Below are 20,434 nucleotides of genomic sequence, written 5' to 3' on the forward strand. Positions count from 1 at the left end.
AATTGTGTGTGTGTGTGTGTGTGTGTGTGTGTGTGTGTGTGTGTGTGTGTGTGTATGTGTGTGTGTTTGAGGACAGCCCATTGAAGTTAAAGGCCTCCCGTTGGGGGTGGGGTGGGGGGTGTTTCGAAGAGAGATTGGCATCAACCCTCGGCCGGTCGCATCATACTCGTTCCAGAGGGAATGCTAGGGCAGCCAATGAGAGAACCCCCCAGGAATTAGGGAGTGTGTGTGTGTGTGTGTGTGTGTGTGTTGGGGGGATAGGAATTGGGTTGGAAAGGTGGAATAAGATCGGAGAGAGAAGGAGAGGAAATTAAGAAAAAGAGTTATGTCTAGGATGTGAAGGAGACGGAGAGAAAGATGGAGTGAGGGGGAAACAGAGCAATTCACTAAGAGAGAAAATGGATAAAGAGAGTATATATCGGACGACAACTACACCCTTGACTCCTGTCCAGCAGTAGCTGTCATTCATCCTGTCCCGATGGGCATAGAGTCAGCCTATTATTGGTTGTGCTGACCCACATCCCGCCTCTCTGGGCCGCCTGGCCAATGTGTGATTGGCCATGGTGACCCGTTTGTCAAAGAGATCTAGGAGCGCCAGAGCCCAGAGCTACCTTGGGAATAACTGGCCCTGATACTGTGTGTGTTGTTTTTGAAAAAGACAAAGGGTTTTTCTTATTGAGACTATAACTACAGTCAGGGGACAGAGGAAGGAGCAGCGTGGGGAGGAGCAGATAAGGGAGGAGAGGGTATAATGTTGAAGAAGGTGTGGGAGAGAGATAGATGTAAGAGAGTTGAAAGAGAGGTTGAAAAGAGGTTAAAAGAGACATACAAAAGGTCAAAAATGAAAATGATGAAAAATGGAGAGAGGAAGAGATGGATGGATAGAGCGAAAGGAGATGGCGATACCCAGGGAGCAATACTAAAAAGAGGGATGAGAGAGCGAGAGAGAGAGAGGAGAAAAGGAAAGCTGGTGAAGGGAGGGATGGTGTGCAATGTTATTGAAAGAACAGGACATTAGGAGAGACAGAAAGATGGAGAGTGAAGGAGAGAGTGATATGGCCAGTGGAGACATGCTGACATGGAAAAATTGAAGAGGATGGAGAAACATCAGTAAGTGGGAGGAATGGGAGGAATAAAGGAGTAAGAAAGAGAAGCGAGCTATTATACTGACTTGCAGTTGAGTGTGTTTATGTGTGTGTGGGTGTTTGGGTGTGTAAGTGCATGTGTATACATGACATGACAGCAACAGTGTACATATTTTTTCATGATATGATGCAGGGCAGAACTTTGTTTTTACTTCCACTGTTCCACTTTGGTCTGCTGTGTTTTCCACCCCCCACCCCTCCCCATCACTCATACTCTCTCCTTCCACCTCCCCTTTCCCCTCTACCCACTATGATATCCCCCACCCCACCCTCTATATGAATGCACTAAGCTCTACACCACCAGTTGTGTGACTTTGAATTTATTCTGAAAGATTTGCAATGAGTCTTGGTTAAAGCCGTGTCCATGTGTTGGGAATGAGAATTTGAATAAAATCTTCTGGGGTTTACAGGACAGATCCGAGACTAGTTTAAATGACTTGGTTAAAACAATTTCATGCACCATTTACACCTACCGTTAAACTTCAATCTGTGCTCAGATTAGTGATGTCGTAATGCCAAAATGTGGATTTACAAAGTTTAGTACTGGGACTTAATCAGATGCCAATATTTAGCACCACAACAATACAAACTTGTCTTGGTCGGGATGGGGTGGGGATCATATTCTGTCACAAATCAACCATCGTGCTGTATTCAAAAGTAAATCCATATTCTGTAATTCTGTAATTAAAAATAATAATGAATTACATTTATATAGCGCTTTATATGGATGCCCAAAGCACTTCATAGAGAAGGGGGAAACTCATTTCGACCACCACCAATGTGTAGCACCTACCTGGGTGATGCACAGCAGCCATTTTGTATCAGAACGCTCGCCACACATCAGCTTGAGGTGGAGAGGGAGGAAATCATTCAGCAAATAACATGGGAGATGATTAGGTGGCCAGATGGAGACAGCCAGGTTGGGAATTTTGCCAGGACACCAGGGGACCCTCTACACTTTGCGATAAGTGCCGTGGGATCTTTAATGACCACAGTGAGTCAGGACCTCGGTTTTAACGTCTTATCTGAAAGATGGCACCTCCTACAGCACAGCATCCCTGTCACTGCACTGGGATTTTTTGTTGTTCGTTTTTATTTGGACCAGATGGAAGACTGCCCCCTACTGGCCAACCAACACCACTTCTAGAAGGAACTCAGTTTTTCTGGGAAGTCTGTCTCCCATCCAAGTACTAGCCAAGCCCACACATGCTTAGTTTTTGTTATTCTGCAGAGCCAGGGTACATGTTGGTATGGCTGCCGACCATATCATAATTATCAATCTCAAGATATTCGAGATATTTGTAAACAGTAAAAGTGAACATATGGTTGCATTTATAAACATATCTTAAAACAGACAATATAACTGTAGTTTGGCAACACATTAGCATTGAAGAAAAATCCAAAGGAATTGAATCAAGTGCAACTGGGCTTGGTTATATATTCGTGAAGATGTTTCGCTTCTCATCCAAGAGGCTTCATCAGTTCGTGCCTTTCTGACTAGACCAAGCTAGTCTGACTGGCTGGTGATGAAACTCAGATATTTACCCTCTTTGGAGTCGTTATCAGAGTATCCAAAGAGGCTAAATATCTGAGTTTCATCACCAGCCAGTCAGACTAGCTTGGTCTAGTCAGAAAGGCACGAACTGATGAAGCCTCTTGGATGAGAGGCGAAACGTCTTCATGGATATATAACTAAGTCCAGTTGCACTTGATTCAATTCCTTTGGATAACTATGACTTGGATGAATGAGAACATTCACAGACCATTGAAGAAAAAGTTAATGACTGGCCTAAAGATTGGCTCTGATTATTTCCTTTCCTTTCTTAGTTATTATGCTGTTTTAAAGAGTTACTAAACCCAAGGCCATATTACTGAGTTTGCTGACATTTACAGATTAAAAAACATATAAAAGATAAAGACATGCCAGGCTGGTCTTCTTACTCTGTGATGTAAGCATAGAAGGATATACACAGCTGCAGATAATAACAATAATGGCTCTGTTGGCTGTAGGTGTACCAGCGCATCTATCAGCATTGACAGTACTACTGACGGTTGTTAGTGCTGGCTCTGTCTGTCTGTCTGTCTGTCTGTCTGTCTGTCTGTCTGTCTGTCTGTCTGTCTGTCTGTCTGTCTGTCTGTCTGTCTGTCGGTCGGTCTGTCAATGCTAGGTGTGCTGGTACACCTAAATCCAACAGGCCTATTTGATTTTGCGGCTGTGAAAAGGAGAAGAAGGGATCATCGGTGGGTCTACTGCAGTCCTTCGGTGAAGTCTAGTGGATGGCAAACTTAAAACAGCTGTTTCTACTACGTGCCACCCCACTTATTTTGAGGGATTATTGCGAATGTTCTGATTTATATATGTAAATAAATAGCGCTTTGTTTGTGATGAAAGTTTTGTTTAGTTTTGTTTAGTTTTAACCGCTTGCGCATTTTCCAATGTGCTGCAGGCACTGTGGATTTTTTGATGTGTCACCCTGTCTGTGTTCTGGGATCTCCTGATTTTCAAAACACCGATCACTTGGTATTGTTGATGTGGTTTCATTCAAGGTAGGATTTCATAGAAACTCCATCAGTGGAGCTACAATTAAGATATTCTATTGCCTCTTCCATGCCCAAACAAATCAATCTTTTGATAAAAGTTTTCAGTGTTCCTGATATGTCATCTTCATTTTCTGGGTTGTTGGTTCACTAAGAACAAGATTCAGACAAGCAAACCTTGGCGCTGTTAAATCAGTACAAAAGTATCTATTTTAAAATGTCAGTGTTAAGCTCCCAATTCAGGATATGATGTAAATATGTAATGTTAGCTACTCGATTGAAAATGTGCAGTCATTTTTAGAGCCACTTTCAATTATAAACTTAAGACAATGATTCGATATTGCTGTGTTCACAACAGATGCACAACAGTTGTGCTTTGCATCTATGACACTGTGTCCCTGTTCTTGCAGATGGTACGGTCTCACTAATGTGAGCACAATATAGAGATTGTATTTATACCTGGCTGATTTGGGCTGAGATGTGATTGCAGTGTGACCCGGACCATCTCCCAAGTTGCAGATATTAAATCACATTTTGAGCTCCATGCTTGCTGTGTACATTTACCATGCTTGAATATGCATTTTTCCTTTTCAAAATAATATAACTAGTTGCAGATAAAATATTATTACCAGGTGAAAGGGGGCAAAATACTAAAAGAGCCAAAACTGACAGTTCGAATGACATGTGCTAACTGCAGTTTACTGATACCCCTCTATTCTGCCTGTGCTGTTGTACTCTGGATCAGTGTAATTCTTAAGATATATGAATCCCTCAATTTCAATAAATCCAAATACCAGCAGGTCACTCGGTCCCATATCTTGTAAGCTGAGCTCTTAGTTGATAGGATCCCAGCTTCCCAGAATGCCCCATCACTTTGTGTCACTATCAGCTTCTGTAATGTGTAGTCACATTGATGTCAAGTCATATACATTTAAAGTGCTTGTGACTTTGATAGCAGGTCTTTGTGTGTGTGTGTGTGTGTGTGTGTGTGTGTGTGTGTGTGTGTGTGTGTGTGTGTGTGTGTGTGTGTGTGTGTGTGTGTGTGTGTGTGTGTGTGTGTGTGTGTGTGTGTGTGTGTGTGTGTGTGTGTGAGTGTGTGTGTGTATTCTTGTTAAGCTTTATATTCGAGGACCAATTTGAAGTTTTAACGATAAGAGCAAGAACATTTTTGCTAAGTTAGGACATTTTGGCCATTACTCACTTCTTCAAGGGACTATTTTAGGGTTAGGAATCAGGTTTAAGGTTAAGGTTAAGGTTAGATGTAGGATTAGGCTAAAGGATGTTTCCAGTTTTTAAAACCCTGGTTTTAATTTTGTAGTTTTTGCTATCATCCATATTGGTTATGATATAGTTTTATTCACCAGCTTTATTTTCGAGATTTTGGACATGACACAGCTTTACAACAGTGTCTTACGGGGCATTGGAGCATGAGTCCAGGGCCTAACATAGACTGTGTACAGGATTTGCCATTATCTGTGATTTCTCAGTAGCGCTGCCTGGAGAGTTTATTGATGGTTGCTACCATAGGCGCCTAACCAATGGAGCAAGGGGAGAGGCTGCTCCCCCATTGGGCTTAGAGGGGGAGCATTGCTCCCACAAAACTGTTTTAACTCCCCTCTTTACCAGTGGTGTTTTCTCTTGGATGCCAAGGGAAGCCGGACTTCTATTAACCAAATCGTCACTGTCATTCTAATAAAATCATTAAGTAGTTTTCTTTGTCTCCGCAAATATCTCTGCCAAATTTCTCACGTTTCTTCAAATTGGTGAAACAGCGCCCCTAAGAATTACAATTAGTGTGCGGTGAAGAGTATATTGCGTTCCCAGGGTAGCTTCAGAGACAGTCATGTCTACTGATGGGAAGCCAGCCAAATTTGGCTTCTCTGTAAAAAAAAGAAAAATGTATCTACCAGTCAGATGTGTCTATTGTCATGCTACTGGTTTAATGTTAATGGTCAAAACTCTGTGAAATAACACCGTGCAGGGAAAGCAGCCTGATTCTGGCCTCACACCAATCAGAGAACAATCATTCAAATGAAATGGCTAGTTTTCCAGTGGGGCTAAACAGGAGACTGATTATGATGACATTCTTCTTCAAATTGGGTGAGTCAAATCCAAAATCCCCTCCCCCTCACTTCTCTCTCTCTCTGTCTCTCTCCTTCTCTTTTTCCCTCTCTCCCTTTCAGTGGTAAAATGGTCCGCTGTGGTTGGGTCTATTAACATACCATGCAGTCGTTGATGTGGTTGTCATTTGTACTTACTATGCCTTGTTTGCCTGGATTTAGCTATATCTATAACATTGCAGTCAGGCCTACTGAAATTGTTTTGTCATTGCCTGCTGTCTGCACACTATTGACAAGGTCCACTGTGGCTTTAATGTTTGAAAAACATTTTGTCGGACTTTCCCCATTTTTGTATTTATTAGTAGTCAGTTACCCTGTTAGGTAGTTTGTAGTTGTTGGCGACTTGTAATAGTTTGTAGCCTTAGTGTAAGGCTTATTAGATTTTTTTTCATCCTGACTTGGCAGATTTAGCCTGTTGTTGTAATGACTGAACTTTATTGAGTAATCAAAAAAAAATTGGGAAAGCAATAAGGCAATTTTGTTATAAAAATTGGAGCTGCTTGTGTTAGACAATTCTAAATTAATACTTTGGAAGAAATTGTTTCAGGTATGTTAGGTTTACACAAGCAAACTATAATGGCAAAACAAACTGTGAAAGACTAAAAGATAATTCATGTGGACCTGACTGGTCCTTCCAACCCACCTCCAAAAAAACAAAAACAAAGTTGGGCCCCCATGTGACTGCTACCCCATGACCCTCAAGCTGAACCAGGAAGTAGCTTATCAATGTGATGGTTAACACTTTTTTTTCACGTCCATATACGCAGCTTAGATAATTGGGTTAAATTGGACTCATTGAAACATGTCTGGCACTGATGTTCAGATGCCTGGCTAGACACTGTGCTGAAGCTGTGTCCAAAAACTCCATAATGAAGCTGGTGAGAGAAATATCATAACTGATAAGCAGGATGGCAAAACCTGTGAAAATAAGACCAAGGTTGTAAAATAAATAGAAGTGACCTTTAAGGTTATGGTAAGGGTTAGGGGTTAGGGGTTAGGGGATGTTGTCAATGAGAGTCCTCACAAGTAAAGAAAAACAAACGTGTGTGTGTGTGTTTGTGTGTTTTGACATGCACCTTGTTATAGTTGTGGCTGTAGCTGTGTAATGAGACATAGCACTAGTTGATGGGGTCAGAGCAGTGTGTGAAAGTTTGTGTTTGCACTGAATGGTGCAGCAGGCATTCTTGTATGCTGTTTATTGTGAGCTGCCCTGGCTTTTTTTTTTCTTCTAACGTACACACAGTGGATAATGCTGTGTTCTAGTATGCTGTTTATTGTATGCTCTCTTGGCTCTCCCCCTCTCTCTCTCTCTGTCTCTCTCTCTCTCTCTCCCTCCCTCTCTCTGTGCCTGTGCGCGCGCGTGTGTGTGTGTGTGTGTGTGTGTGTGTGTGTGTGTGTGTGTGTGTGTGTGTGCTTGCATGCATGCACACACTCAATCTTAGCGCTGCTCTGGGCAGTAGCTTGCCCTTGCTGCTAGGGAAGGTCCCTTAACACACACACACACACACACACACATACACACACACCAGCGGAGGGTTGAATTCACATGTTCTCTGGAAAAAAAATATCTGCACTAAACCACACACTGATATACACAGGCAACTACAAAACAAAGGGACAGACACAAGCTGTCCAATTCACTCTGTGTTTTCTCTTACACAAGGACAGACACAGAAACACACACACACACACAACACACACACACACACACACACACACACACACACACACACACACACACACACACACACACGTACAGTACACACAATGTGCACACTAATAGTGTCAGTTGGGAGATCAGCAAGTTTTTGTCATAGACAATCAGATGGCAAGTGGCACAAATGTGCGCACACACACATACATACACACACACACTTACTGTACTGTAATGAATTAAGTATTTTGTTTGTATCAGAATTCAAGACATACTATGTGTGTGTCACTGGCACTTAAGTGTGAGATATAAAAATGGAATTGAATTAATTGTTGTTGGCTAAATGATTTTATTGGCAGCTCAATTAGTCCTTTCACATTGTAAGACCATCTGTCATACATCGTGTCAAGGTAGAATAGTGCTGATTAAACCATACAAACCATACAAACCATAGCATCAACCACACTTTCAAATATTCTCTACTGTGGCAGCACACCCCAGCAGAAGGCACCCACTTCTTTTCCTATCTGTGTGTGTGTGTCTGTTTGCCAGTGTTTCTGTTGTAAATCTGCTTTTTGCAATTCCAGTTTGGTCCTAGCAGGTCTAATAAAAGTGTGTGTGTGTATATATATATATATATATATATATATATATATATATATATATATATATATATGTGTGTGTGTGTGTGTGTGTGTGTGTGTGTGGGCACACACACACACATATATATATATATATATATATATATATATATATATATATATATATATATACTATAAACTATATATATACTATAAACTTAGCACAAAAAGTAAGGACATTTGTGTTTGGTAGATTATTTCTTTGTTGTAACAATGCTTCTTGGCAATAAGTCTTATGCCGCTGGAAAGCCTGTTTATTTCCCTTTTAAATGGTACCACATTTGTAAGGAACATGCATTTGTGGGTTGAGCAGCAGAGCTGAGTATATGGGTTGCGCCCATGAAAAAATTGCCAAATCTCTGCCACTGCCAAACAGCTTATTTTGCTGTTGCTATTGACTCTTGTTTTGAGCTTCTGGTACCCCAGTTGCTGACAACCAGGTGCCTGATATAAGACTTATTGCCAAGAAGCATTGTTACAACAAAGACATAATCTACTAAACACAAATGTCCTTAGTTTTTGTGCTGAGTTTATAGTATATATATAGTTTATAGTATATATATATATATATATATATATATATATATATATATATATATATATATATATATATATATATATATGTATGTATGTGTGCCCACACACACACACACACACACACACACACACACACACACACACACACACACACACACATATATATCACAATAATTTCACAAGACATCTCCAAGACGTGGCAAGCAGGTAGTAATGTGTGTTTATGGAGAGGTCAGTCAGTCTCTGACAGTGTCTGTGTGCATGTGCTCCCAGCATTCCCAGTAGCACTTTGTTTGCTCTGTGTTCAGCAGACACACAGACAGTCTGCTCCCGGGGCTCTGACGGTGCTAAATTGATGTGGCGTGTTTGTGATGTTACTGAGAGCAGATTGTTTGATTTCCAACCCTCTGCTCTTCCACTGAATATTGGGCAGCCCACAGCCATGTTATACCACTGATATTACAGCCCAACATGCGTCGTACCCAGGCTCAGAAAAGATAACCGTATTTCCCCCCAACTCTTTCTGTCCAGTGAAACAGGAATTAAAATGGAGAAAAATCAGGAGTTATGGAATAATTGTTCTGGAATTTCATTGTCGTTCTGGAATTTCACCCTTCTCAGAATATTAATTAGCAAGATAAGGAGAGAGACAGCACAAGACAATGGAACAATCTACATGAAAACAAAATGCGACGAAGGAATGTTTGACTGATGGAAAAACACTCAATGAAAGCGTGTTAAGAAGGTGAAGTGGTAGAAATAGGAAGGTAAGTGCTGAAATACAGAGGGACTGCAGGTGCTATGTGAGGAAGGGAACAAAGGAAGGAAATAATGTGATGGAGGAGTGAAGATTGAATTCTCCCTAGGTTCAAGGTAACAGGATTCAGGGCCTGTGAGCGGAAGTAAGAAACTGTGAAGGGACACACACACACACACACACACACACACTCTCTCTCTCTCTCTCTCTCTCTCTCTCTCTCTCTCTCTCTCTCTCTCTCTCTCTCTCTCTCTCTCTCTCTCTCTCTCTGTCCCTGTCTCTGTAGAACTGGCGGTCAGTTGTACCGCCATATTTTTCGTGGATGATAGGTCTGTAACATCACTAGAAAGCACAGACGCGTACTCTCACACACAAACTCACCTTGAGAAACAGTCAATGTTGCACATTGGCAGACAAGATCCAGTCATGAACTTGGATGGGTTTCAATTCCAGTAACCACACTTTATTTTTTTCTTCCTCCATCTAGGCTATCTATATCTGTTTGTCTGTGTTGTCTTCATCGCTCTCTCTCCCTTGTTCTCAAGATTCAAGATTGCTTCATTTGTCCCTAGGGAAATTTGTCTTGGACATAAAAGCTACCACATAAAAATACATACGATATGGTGCAGCAACAGTGCACAGCACAGGCAAGTGCAGACATTCTCTTTCCAACTAGACCTCGTCCCAATGGCAAATCCCTCCTACAGGTTCACATACTTTTTTTTCTTCCAAAGATGCCCATGCACACTAACATATAATTCCTTCTCACCCACGCACACACTCAGGGACACTCACACACACACATGCACAGAGAAACTCAGTCACCCTCCTCCGACCCCCTGGTGTGTGCAGGGTTCATGGTAACAGTGTGTGTGTCTCGGGGGAGAACAGAAGGAGGATATGGGAATCTAAATAAAGCTATGTGTGCTTGGCTAATGAAACGCACCGTATTCCCCACAGTCTCATCAAGAAACACAGGCTTTTATACCTAGAAGAGAGCTACCCTTACTTCCAAGCACTCTCAACCACCCGCAAATGAACAAATGTGCTTTATCACAAGATACACAATACGTAATCCTAATCTCTCCTTTTCTGTTTCTCGGGGAAGGGTGGGGGGGATTTCATTATAACAGGATATATTCTTTCTAATGACCACAAAATGCCTAAAATGACATGCCCACAATTGCTTTATAATTAATCCCATTTTCCTCGACTACTCGTCTTTTGTTTATTCTCTCTCTGCTTTACTCCTTCTGCCAAGCACCTCTCCCCTTTGACCCTCTCTCTGTTTCTCTGCTGTTTTAAATGCATGCCATGTTTAAAGCATCGTCAGAATTGCAACCTGCAACTCATTGGTGCACACATGCAAATAGATAACTGCACACACATACACATTGCCACTCGCGCACACACCCGTTTCATTGCCACCTCGAGGGATAAAAGCTAGGTGAAAACAGTAGCTGTGGAAAAATGCAAGCTGTCAGAATGCTGCTTATTCCTAATGTGCCGAGGTTGGATGTCCGTTGTCAGTACGTGGTCCAATTTAAAGGAAATCCAGTAGTTTGTGATGAATATTTACAAGGATGGAAGCACTCTCTCTTCCTGGTGACCTAAAGCAAATGTCTGAATGTATAATACACTTTTCATCCATCCATTCATTCATTCATTCATCTTCAGCCACTTCTCTGGGGTAGGGTCGCGGTGGCAGCAAGCTAAGTAGGGCTCTCCAGATGTCTCTCTCCCCAGCAACGCCCTCCTGCTCCTCCTGTGGGATCCCAAGGCATTCCCAGGCCAGATTGGACATGTAGTCCCTCCAGCGAGTTCTGGTTCTACCCCGGGGTCTCCTTCCAGTTGGCTGTACCTGGAAAACCTCCAAAGGAAGACTCCCAAGAAGCATCCAAATCAGATGCCTCAACCACCTCAACTGGCTCCTTTCGACACGAAGGAGCAGCGGCTCTACACCAAGCTCCTTCTGGATGTCCAAGCTCCTCACCCTATCCCTACGGCTGAGCCCAGACACTCTACGGAGAAAACTCATTTCAGCCGCTTGTATTCATGATCTCACCCTTTCAGTCACTACCCAAAGCTCATCACCACAGGTGAGGGTTGGAATGGATTGACTGGTAAATTGAGAGCTTTGCCTTCTGGCTCAGCTCCCTCTTCACCACAATAATCCGATACAACATCCGCATTATTGCTGATGCTGCACCAATCCGCCTGTCAGTCCCCCACTCCATCCTACCCTCACTTATGAACTAGACCCCGAGATACTTGAGCTCCTTCACTTGAGGCACTGAGGCAACAACTCATCCCCAATCCGGAGGGAGCAATCCACCATTTTCTAGTAGAGAACCATGGCCTCAGACTTGAAGGTGCTAACTCTCATCCTGGCCATTTCACACTCAGCTGTAAACTGCCCCAGTGTGCACCAGAGGTCGCGTTCTGATGAAGCCAGCAAAATCACATCATCTGCGAAAAGCAGAGATGCAATTCTGAGGTTCCCAAAATGGACACACTCCTCACCTTGGCAGCGTCTTGAGATCCTGTCCATCAATGAATACTGCAAACAGAATCGGAGACAAGGGACAACCTTGGTGGAATCCGACACCCACCGAAAACGTGTTTGACTTTGTGCCAAGAATGCGAACACAGCTCTCACTTTGGTTATACAAGGACCGGATGGCTTGTGGCAACTGTCCCGGTACCCCATACTCCCGCAGTGCTCAGGATACACAGTCGTAAGCCTTCTCCAAGTCCACAAAACACATGTAGACTGGCTGGTCAAACTCCCATGCCTCCCTCAACACGTGTGCAAGGGTAAAGAGTTGGTCCATTGTTCCACGGCCAGGACAGAATCCTAATGATACACTTATTGTAATTTTTTTTGATCCCACCCCTTTTTCTCCCCAATTGTACTCGGCCAATCACCCCACCCTCTGAGCCATCCCGGTCGCTGCACCACCCCCTCTGTCGATCTGGGGAGTGCTACAGACTACCACATCATGCTTCCTCCAATACATGTGGAGTCGCCGGCCACTTCTTTTCACCTGACAGTGAGGAGTTTCACCAGGGGGACATTGCGCGTGGCAGGATCATGCTATTCCCCCCAGTTCCCCCTCCACCATGAACAGGCACCCTGACCAACCAGAGGAGGTGCTGGTGCAGCGACCAGGACACATACCCACATCTGGCTTTCCACTCACAGACATGGCCAATTGTGTCTGTAGGGGCACCCAACCAAGCCGGAGATAACACGGAGATTTGAACTGGCGATCCCAATGTTGGTAGGCAACTGAATAGACCGCAATGTTACTCGCGCGCCCCCACTTATTGTAATTTCACAATGTCTTGGTGCATGCTCAATTTATGATTTCACAAGTTTTCATTTTCTCCAACTCAGGATGGTTATGATCTCTTGCCTTCTCTTGTTTTGTTTTGTTTTTTCCAAGAGCACTTTATTTCTGAGAACACCTTTCCTGTCCTTTCCTCTCCTCTTCCTGTTTCTTTCACTACTCCATTCGTTTTCTGCCCTCTCTCTGTCAGTGTGTGCTGTGTTTGGCAGACGGGTCGGACACCGTGTGAGGTCTCTATCCTCAGTAGGCTCTTGTCACAGCACCGTAGGCCTCAAGGAATTAGAAGTCCAAACCCTGCATGTGTATTTTACGGTGTGTGTATTTTATGCTGAATGCATGCGTGTTTGTCCAGGGATCCACTGGTCCATTACTAGCTCACCATGTGGTCGACATCTGGCCCTAAAAATGTTCTCTGGCCCCAGACTCAGACCTTCTTACTGCCCCAGGACCCAGCCTCGTAGGACCAGCCCAATACACACACTCCCTGATCCTAAACATTTTACCCATTGATCAAATAAAAAAAGGTGCTATTTTGTTGTGTGGGCTAATCTAACAACCTAACAAACCAATGTAAGTTACACTCTCTGCTAAATAGTTGCTAGGGCTCTTTAAGTATCTCTGTCCTAAGATTGAGTATTAATTAAATTAGTCACTGGTACCTCATTAACACTTAGCCACTCCATGTATCTTAGGCTAGGGTAACCATCAGATAGCTTAAAAGCAGAATGTGTGCAGATGCGTAGGGGCTAAATTCAAATCTGATTTTTCAAATCACCTCAGGAGATGGTTTGAAATGCATTCCAGCCAGATGTTATATAAGTGTAAATGCACCCATCTCTGCAAGCTGCATGTGACAACCAAAACCCCTCCAAAGTAAAAACGCATGTAGCTTCATTATCACAAGCATGGGGGATAGGTGTGGTTGAAGCATCAGCAAAACTCAAATGTGCAGCAGGAGGTTAGTTACCCTGGTCCAGAGCCCTAGAAAGAGAGAGTTACGTCAACTCCGTAGACGTCAATAGGCCAATTATTCAACTGCAATGGCGGATCATGGGAGCCCCGAATAGTTCCAAACAGTGCGACCCGGGGCAATAGGATTTCTGTGGCGAAGGTATGTTTCTCGCATTAATCAAAGGTTAATTTACAGGTAAGAAGCTAGTTAAGAATGTAAGTAAAGTTAGCCAGTTTACTGTCCACATTCTTCCTTTTCAGAGGAAATTATAGCAATTCTAAAAACATTATTGCAATAATAATGTTCCTACACATGCGCATAGAATTTGTGTCACGTTGGAATATATCTATATCTATATATAAATGTAAAAATCTGAAAATATTGGTTAGTAGTTACCAGAAATCGCGGCTAAGCAGTTCATTTAAATGACCCGCCAAGCTTCGTTTGGAACTATTCGACGGCTACATGAACCACGTGACCCTCTCGTGTTTTGACCCCTCATTGACGCAACTCTCTCTTTCTAGGGCTCTGCCCTGGTCATGCCCACTGAAAGTGCCAAGCGCTATCCTCCGACACACCCAAGTTGTTCTTTCAGTACATGTTGCATTCGGTATGGTACACACACTTTCAGCTATATAAAACAGTCGTGTCCCCTGCTGCTTTCTGTATCATGATAACCACTAGAGACCAGTTCTCCCTCTGGCTTGCAGAGGATGCAAGAATGCAAAGACTATCTCTTCACAAAGCGTAAGTGCCTGACACTATTTGCAGGACACACTGTGTGTACATCAACTCAGCTGAGATTTTTCTGTCGTCTGCATGATAATTTCTTGCATTGTGATGGTATTTTGGATATTGTTGGCAAGTGATAGTAGCTTAGTGCTTGATTTGTGGATTTGGGTTTTGTAGGGTTAAAACTCATGTCTTTGCAAGTACACGTGACTCTTAAAGTGAAAGGTGGAAGCAGTTTTTTTTACCCCCCTTTTTTTCCCTCCAATTGTATCCAGCCAATTACCCCACTCTTCTGAGCCATCCCAGTTGCTGTTCCACCCCTCTGCTGAGCCGGGGAGGGCTGCAGACTACCATATGCCTCCTCCAATACATGTGGAGTCGCCAGCCACTTCTTTTCACCTGACAGTGAGGCATTTCGCCAGGGGGATGTAGCGCGTGGGAGGATCATGCTATTCCCCCCAGTGCTCCTTACCCCCCGAACAGGCACCCTGACCGACCAGAGGAGGCGCTAGTACAGCAACTAGGACACATACCCACATCTGGCTTCCCACCCGCAGACACGACCAATTGTGTCTGTAGGGGCACCTGACCAAACCAGAGGTAACACGGGGATTTGAACTGGCAGTCCGTGTTGGTAGGCAACGGAATAGACCGCTATGCTACCTGGACGCCCCCATCACACACTGTTGTTTATTTATTCATCTATCTTTGATCAGCCTTCCCCGTGGGTGCTTAACCTTTACAGTGGGTGCCTCGAGCACCGGAGCACCAATCGCGCATGCTGGCTGTGTTTTCTGAGATTTCAAGTAGGCTACTTTGGAAAATGGTTAAATTAAGTGACAAATGCTTTAACTGGTACTGAATTAATTAACTAGATAATTTTAACTACATAATCACGAATACATATTGAATTGATTGATATTTATTTTAATGTGCAATGAAAACCCCCCACAAGGTTGCATCATTGCATTGCATTGCCTCTGGTACAATGAGGTATTGAAATATTTTAAAACAGATTGGACTCATATTTTACACAGTTCTGTGTAGTTCAGACCAGCCAGAGATCAGCAGCGCGGGTGCGTGCAGCTTCCGCGGTCAGTGTAGCAGCTTCAGTTCAGTCCACTACAGGAGAGACTTGATGTTTTCTGTAATTAGGTGGAAAAATGCATGTGCATATATCGGTATCGGCACTTTGCCAAAGCGAGTTGGAAAATATCGGCATATCAGCTGAAATCCCGTATCGTGTGTGTAAATGGGGCCCTAGTCTGGCCAGTCTCATTAAGATATGCTTGTACTCTGGCTATGTGGGGACCAAACAGAAACAGGCCCTCAACTAACTTTACATCCAGAACCATTGTTGAGGGAACCGCTAAAGAAACCAGGTCCAACTAATGAAATGAATATATATTAAAGGTTTTTTTTCTCCTATTTAATATTTGTAAGTGTTATTAAAATATAGATAAATCTGTGTCTTGGGTTTTTGTTGACTGCTTTGCTTCTGAACTCTTGCTGTATTTGTGTGGGAGTGTAGGCCTGCTAGGCCCCGGAGCACATTTGTGTGAATGTGTTTGTCCCCTTGGATCCATCCCGACCAAGTATACAGGCATGTGTGTATGTGAGAGAGTTTTGATCCTTTTATGTATGCTTTGTGCATCTTGGGAGGAGCAGCTATGGAGGAGTAAAACAAAACAACTGACATTACTGAAAAGTTTAATCTTGCTGGTATTTTTTGTAGAGGAGCCTGTTGAGCGAAACCTTTGTTTTTGTTTTCATCTTCATATCTGTTTTGAGCCCACTTAGGGTTCTAGTTTACACTGCAACACTATTAGTGTTCATATATAATACAACAGTGCACCTGAAGCTTGCAAAGACTTCGTGTCCTGCTCAAGGACACTTCAGCATTACCGATGCTTATTGAACTTGGATTTGACTCCAGGTCCTCTAGTTTAATAGATGTCTTTCTTTTTTTTTCTTTTTCGGATTTCCCCCTCTTTTTCTCCCCAATTGTATTCGGCCAATTACCCCACTCTTCCGAGCCGTCACGGTCGTTGCTCCACCCCCTCTGCCAATCCGGGGAGGGCTGTAGACTACCACATGCCTCCTCCGATCCACGTGGAGTTGCCAGCCACTTCTTTTCACCTGACAGTGAGGCGTTTCACCAGGGGATGTAGTGCGTGGGAGGATCACGCTATTCCCCACAGTTCCCCCTCCCCCCGAACAGGCGCCCCAACCGACCAGAGGAGGCACTAGTGCAGTGACCAGGGCACATACCCACATCTGGCTTCCCACCCGCAGACATGGCCAATTGTTTCTTTAGGGACCCCCGACCAAACTGGAGGTAACATGGGGATTCGAACCGGCGATCTCCGTGTTGGTAAGCATCGGAATAGACTGCTACGCTACTCGGACACCCCATAGATGCCCTCTCTTAACTACTTTCTAACTACGCGGCCATCTTGCAACCAAAATAATACCCATAAAAGGGCATCAGAAAAAGTGCGGCAGTCTAGTTTTGTGCCTAAGAAGTGTTTGTATTGGATGTGATCAGTGTTGTGTTGTCACCACCTACTGCTGACATTCTTACGTTCCTGGTCCTTTGCTCCATTTGACTCTGACAAAAGCCTGTTTGTCTTACACATTTCTCTGCTGTCGGCACTCCTTGAAGTCATTGGAAATAGTAATATGAGAGCCTCATGGAGCACCGGGCTTGTAGTATGTTCTCGAGGTTGTGTGTTTAATCCCAGAGCCATGTTTTTGCCATGTCATCTCAAATGGTGCTTCTCTTTTTTTCCTGTTAATGTCTGTGTGATAGCCAATGTTGCAGGGTTGTCAGGAAAAAGTGTTAAAACATTTTAACAGTGCAGTTATCAAAGTCAACAGTTCTGTTTTAAGGGTTGAGGGGGAGGATCTGAGTATATCTGAATACGTGTGCGTGTGCGTGTGCGTGTGCGTGTGCGTGTGTGTGTGCGTGTGTGTGTGTGTGTGAAGTTGAGTCCATGAGCGTAAAAGAAAAGGCCAGCTCTGAGCGCTGTGGTACCCTAGGCTAACAAAATGAAGTCATCCCACTGCACGGCTGCATGCTGGTGGATATCCCGTTGTAACTTCCTTAAGTGTTGATAGTCGACTTTCACACTATAACCTGTTACAGTTTACTCAGATGAAGACATAAACTAGACTCTGAAACGTTCACCATGCAGGCAAGCAGTGATTAAGCGTTTTACATTTAAATGAATATTGCCAAGAGACCTCTCAAGGTTTGTATTCAGAAAAAAAATGTCTATAAATTTTCAATGTGGCATTATTTGTTAGATATTAACACAAACTGAGTGTCCTTTTCTTCTGGGACATTTAGGTTAGGTTGTTATATAACTTAGCAAGAAAACTTCCACAAAGGAAACAGCAAAGTTTTTTTGGGGGGGGATTTCCCCCCCCTTCTTCTCCCCAATTGTATCCAGTCAATTACCCCACTCTTCTGAGCCACCCCCTCTGCCGATCCGGGGAGGGCTGTAGTCTACCACATGCCTACTCTGATACATGTGGAGTTGCCAGCCGCTTCTTTACACCGGACATGGAAGAGTTTCGCCAGGGGGATGCAGCGCATGAGAGGATCACGCTATTCCCCCCATTTCCCCTCCTCCCTGAAAAGGCACCCTGACCGACCAGAGGAGGCGCTAGTGCAGCAACCAGGACACATACCCACATCTGGCTTCCCACCCGCAGACACGGCCAATTGTGTCTGTAGGGACGCCTGACCAAACCAGAGGTAACATGGGGATTCAAACCAGCGATCTCCATGTTGTAGGCAATGGAGTAGACCGTCACACCACCCAGCTGCCCGTCATCCAAGTTTTACATGTTGCAGAAGCACAACCTGTGTCCTAAGCTTGGTTGTTGTTTGGTGCGCTCGGGCACCGTCCTCTCTCACAGTAAAGAATACTTCCTGGTGGATTCACACTTGAAGTCAACCCTACATTCACTGTCTCTTCAACCAGCTCGTCTTTGCTATTGCAACAAAGAAACCCGTTGACCATACGTGGAAACCTTGATATTTCAAAAATGTTTTAGTCTCTATCAGTAGGGGGTGAAGGTTCATTATCCTCACCAGACTGAAGCAAAATAAAAAAGACTCGTACACATTTCTCATAAACCATTCATTACAGTCTGCTGTAAGATTTTTAGAGGTTTTGCTCCAAAGCTATTTATCTCTGTAAAACAGCCAAGGCATTAGAGTTTTTATTGATTGTAAGGCCTCAGATGCTCTCTCAGTGATGGTGAATCCTGTTTTTGCATTACATTTTTGAGGTTGTGGTCAATTGAACGTTATGCAAACTTTGGACTTGGTGTAAAGTTCACTGCTGAAACAAGGATGAATGTAAAATTAGGCATACCGAGCCCATGGTGATTTTACTTTTTCAAGGAATGCTGTTATTTTATGGCATCAGAGTTTCCTTTGTCCCGCATGTAGCATTAACTCTGCGGGAGAGACGAAGGGGGAGATGGTGAAGGGCGGGGGCAGGTGGAGAGGATGTGGAATAAGGACCAAGAGGGAACGTCAGCAGTGCGGTGTCTGGAGAGCGAGCAAGATCACAGCGAAGGAAAGGATTCTGAGGGATGAGAGAGAGCGAGAGGTCAGGGAGCGAGAGGTGAGAAATTGGGGGAGTGGTTACAGGAAACCCCATTGTGTGGTGGTTCCAGCTATTTCCTGTTTATGTGCCAGCTCTCCTTCCTCCTTCCTGCTGTACCCAGGAAGTCAGTGTCACATTCCAGCTCTGATCTCCTGTGTGTGAAGAGAAAGGAAAGGAGAAGGGAAAGAGAAAGATTAAGATATTTGGTCATTGCTTTTGTCATACCTGTGTATTTGTTGCATCCATACCTATTATTAGAACTGTCACAGAGTGTGTTTGTAAAGGTGCACAGAAATCATGGTTCAATACCTGTCTTGGTTCGGGGGGTCATGGTTCGATATTTTCAGTCCAGCATTGGGAACAAAGAAATGCAAAAGGTAAAATTTAATTTCATTTATTTTGAAAACTGTAAACAGTGGTTCATCGGCCACTCATTCTTGCTGTAAAAATGAAGGCACTCAAACATTTGCATGTTGTCAATAAGAAATATAAAACAAAACAAAAAACAAGCCGATAGGTCCATATTGCACCTAACCTGCATGTTCTCAAATAAAAAATCCACAGTATGGCGTCGGACTTTTTCCATACTTAAACCAACCCAATATGTATTTTCAGGTTCTTTTTTTTGTTCTGCCCACAGAAATAAATATAGAAATTTGATTTTTCATTGTGTCAAGGACAGTCAGCTCATGATCAGAACAATTCTTCACTATTTTTTGACTACTTTGGCACTTGGCTCAAATGAACGTACGTGTCCTTTTCATGGCCTTGGCTTAGATCGCTCCCTCTGCTTTGGCGCTGTGCTCGACTCAAGTCAAGTCGAATTTTAAGACAAGATCCCTGGCTCGAAACACAAACTGTTAGGGAGCAACTGGCTTGAATTTCCCCCTATGCTTTGTTCTCCATGGTGAAAATGGTGCTCACACAGGACACGGGTACTAAATATCTCTTTTTTGTGTCCCCGCTCTTCTTCCTCTGTCCATCTGCAGCGGTAGAAGAAGGGGAGTCTTCAGAGTGCAGGGGGACCTGGGATGAATCGACTGTCCAGACAGGTAGTGCACGGGCATGCGTGCGCGTGCACGCACACACACACGCACACACACACACACACACACACACACACACACACACACACACACACACACACACAGAGTTTGTAATATCAATTCCACATGGTTAACAATATCCCTGCTCAGAGTGATATTGTTGGGGATTGGGGGAGAGAGAAAGAACGAGAGACATAGTGAGGTAGATAGAGGCAGACAGAGGGAACTGTGTAGAGAGATGAGGTAGGGATAAAGAGACGGATGAGAGTAAAGGGGGAGGCGAAATCCTGAAAGAGGAGAAATATAAAGGATGGAATGCAAAGGGAGGAAGGCG

At 43.7% G+C, this 20,434-nt stretch overlaps 1 protein-coding gene across 5 annotated transcripts in view; it reads left to right on the forward strand.

Annotated features, from left to right (window-relative positions):
* znf423 (zinc finger protein 423) overlaps positions 1 to 20,434 on the forward strand; it is a 291,640-nt gene that overhangs the window by 24,140 nt on the left and 247,066 nt on the right. For all 5 annotated transcript variants that reach the window (XM_056282729.1, XM_056282731.1, XM_056282730.1 and 2 more), the window contains exon 2: positions 20,044 to 20,106. In XM_056282729.1, coding sequence (XP_056138704.1) covers positions 20,044 to 20,106 — 63 coding nt within the window. The remainder of the gene's footprint in view (positions 1 to 20,043; positions 20,107 to 20,434) is intronic.

The sequence above is a fragment of the Lampris incognitus genome, chromosome 6 (genome assembly GCF_029633865.1).
Source record: "Lampris incognitus isolate fLamInc1 chromosome 6, fLamInc1.hap2, whole genome shotgun sequence".
In the NCBI taxonomy this organism is placed as follows: domain Eukaryota; kingdom Metazoa; phylum Chordata; class Actinopteri; order Lampriformes; family Lampridae; genus Lampris; species Lampris incognitus.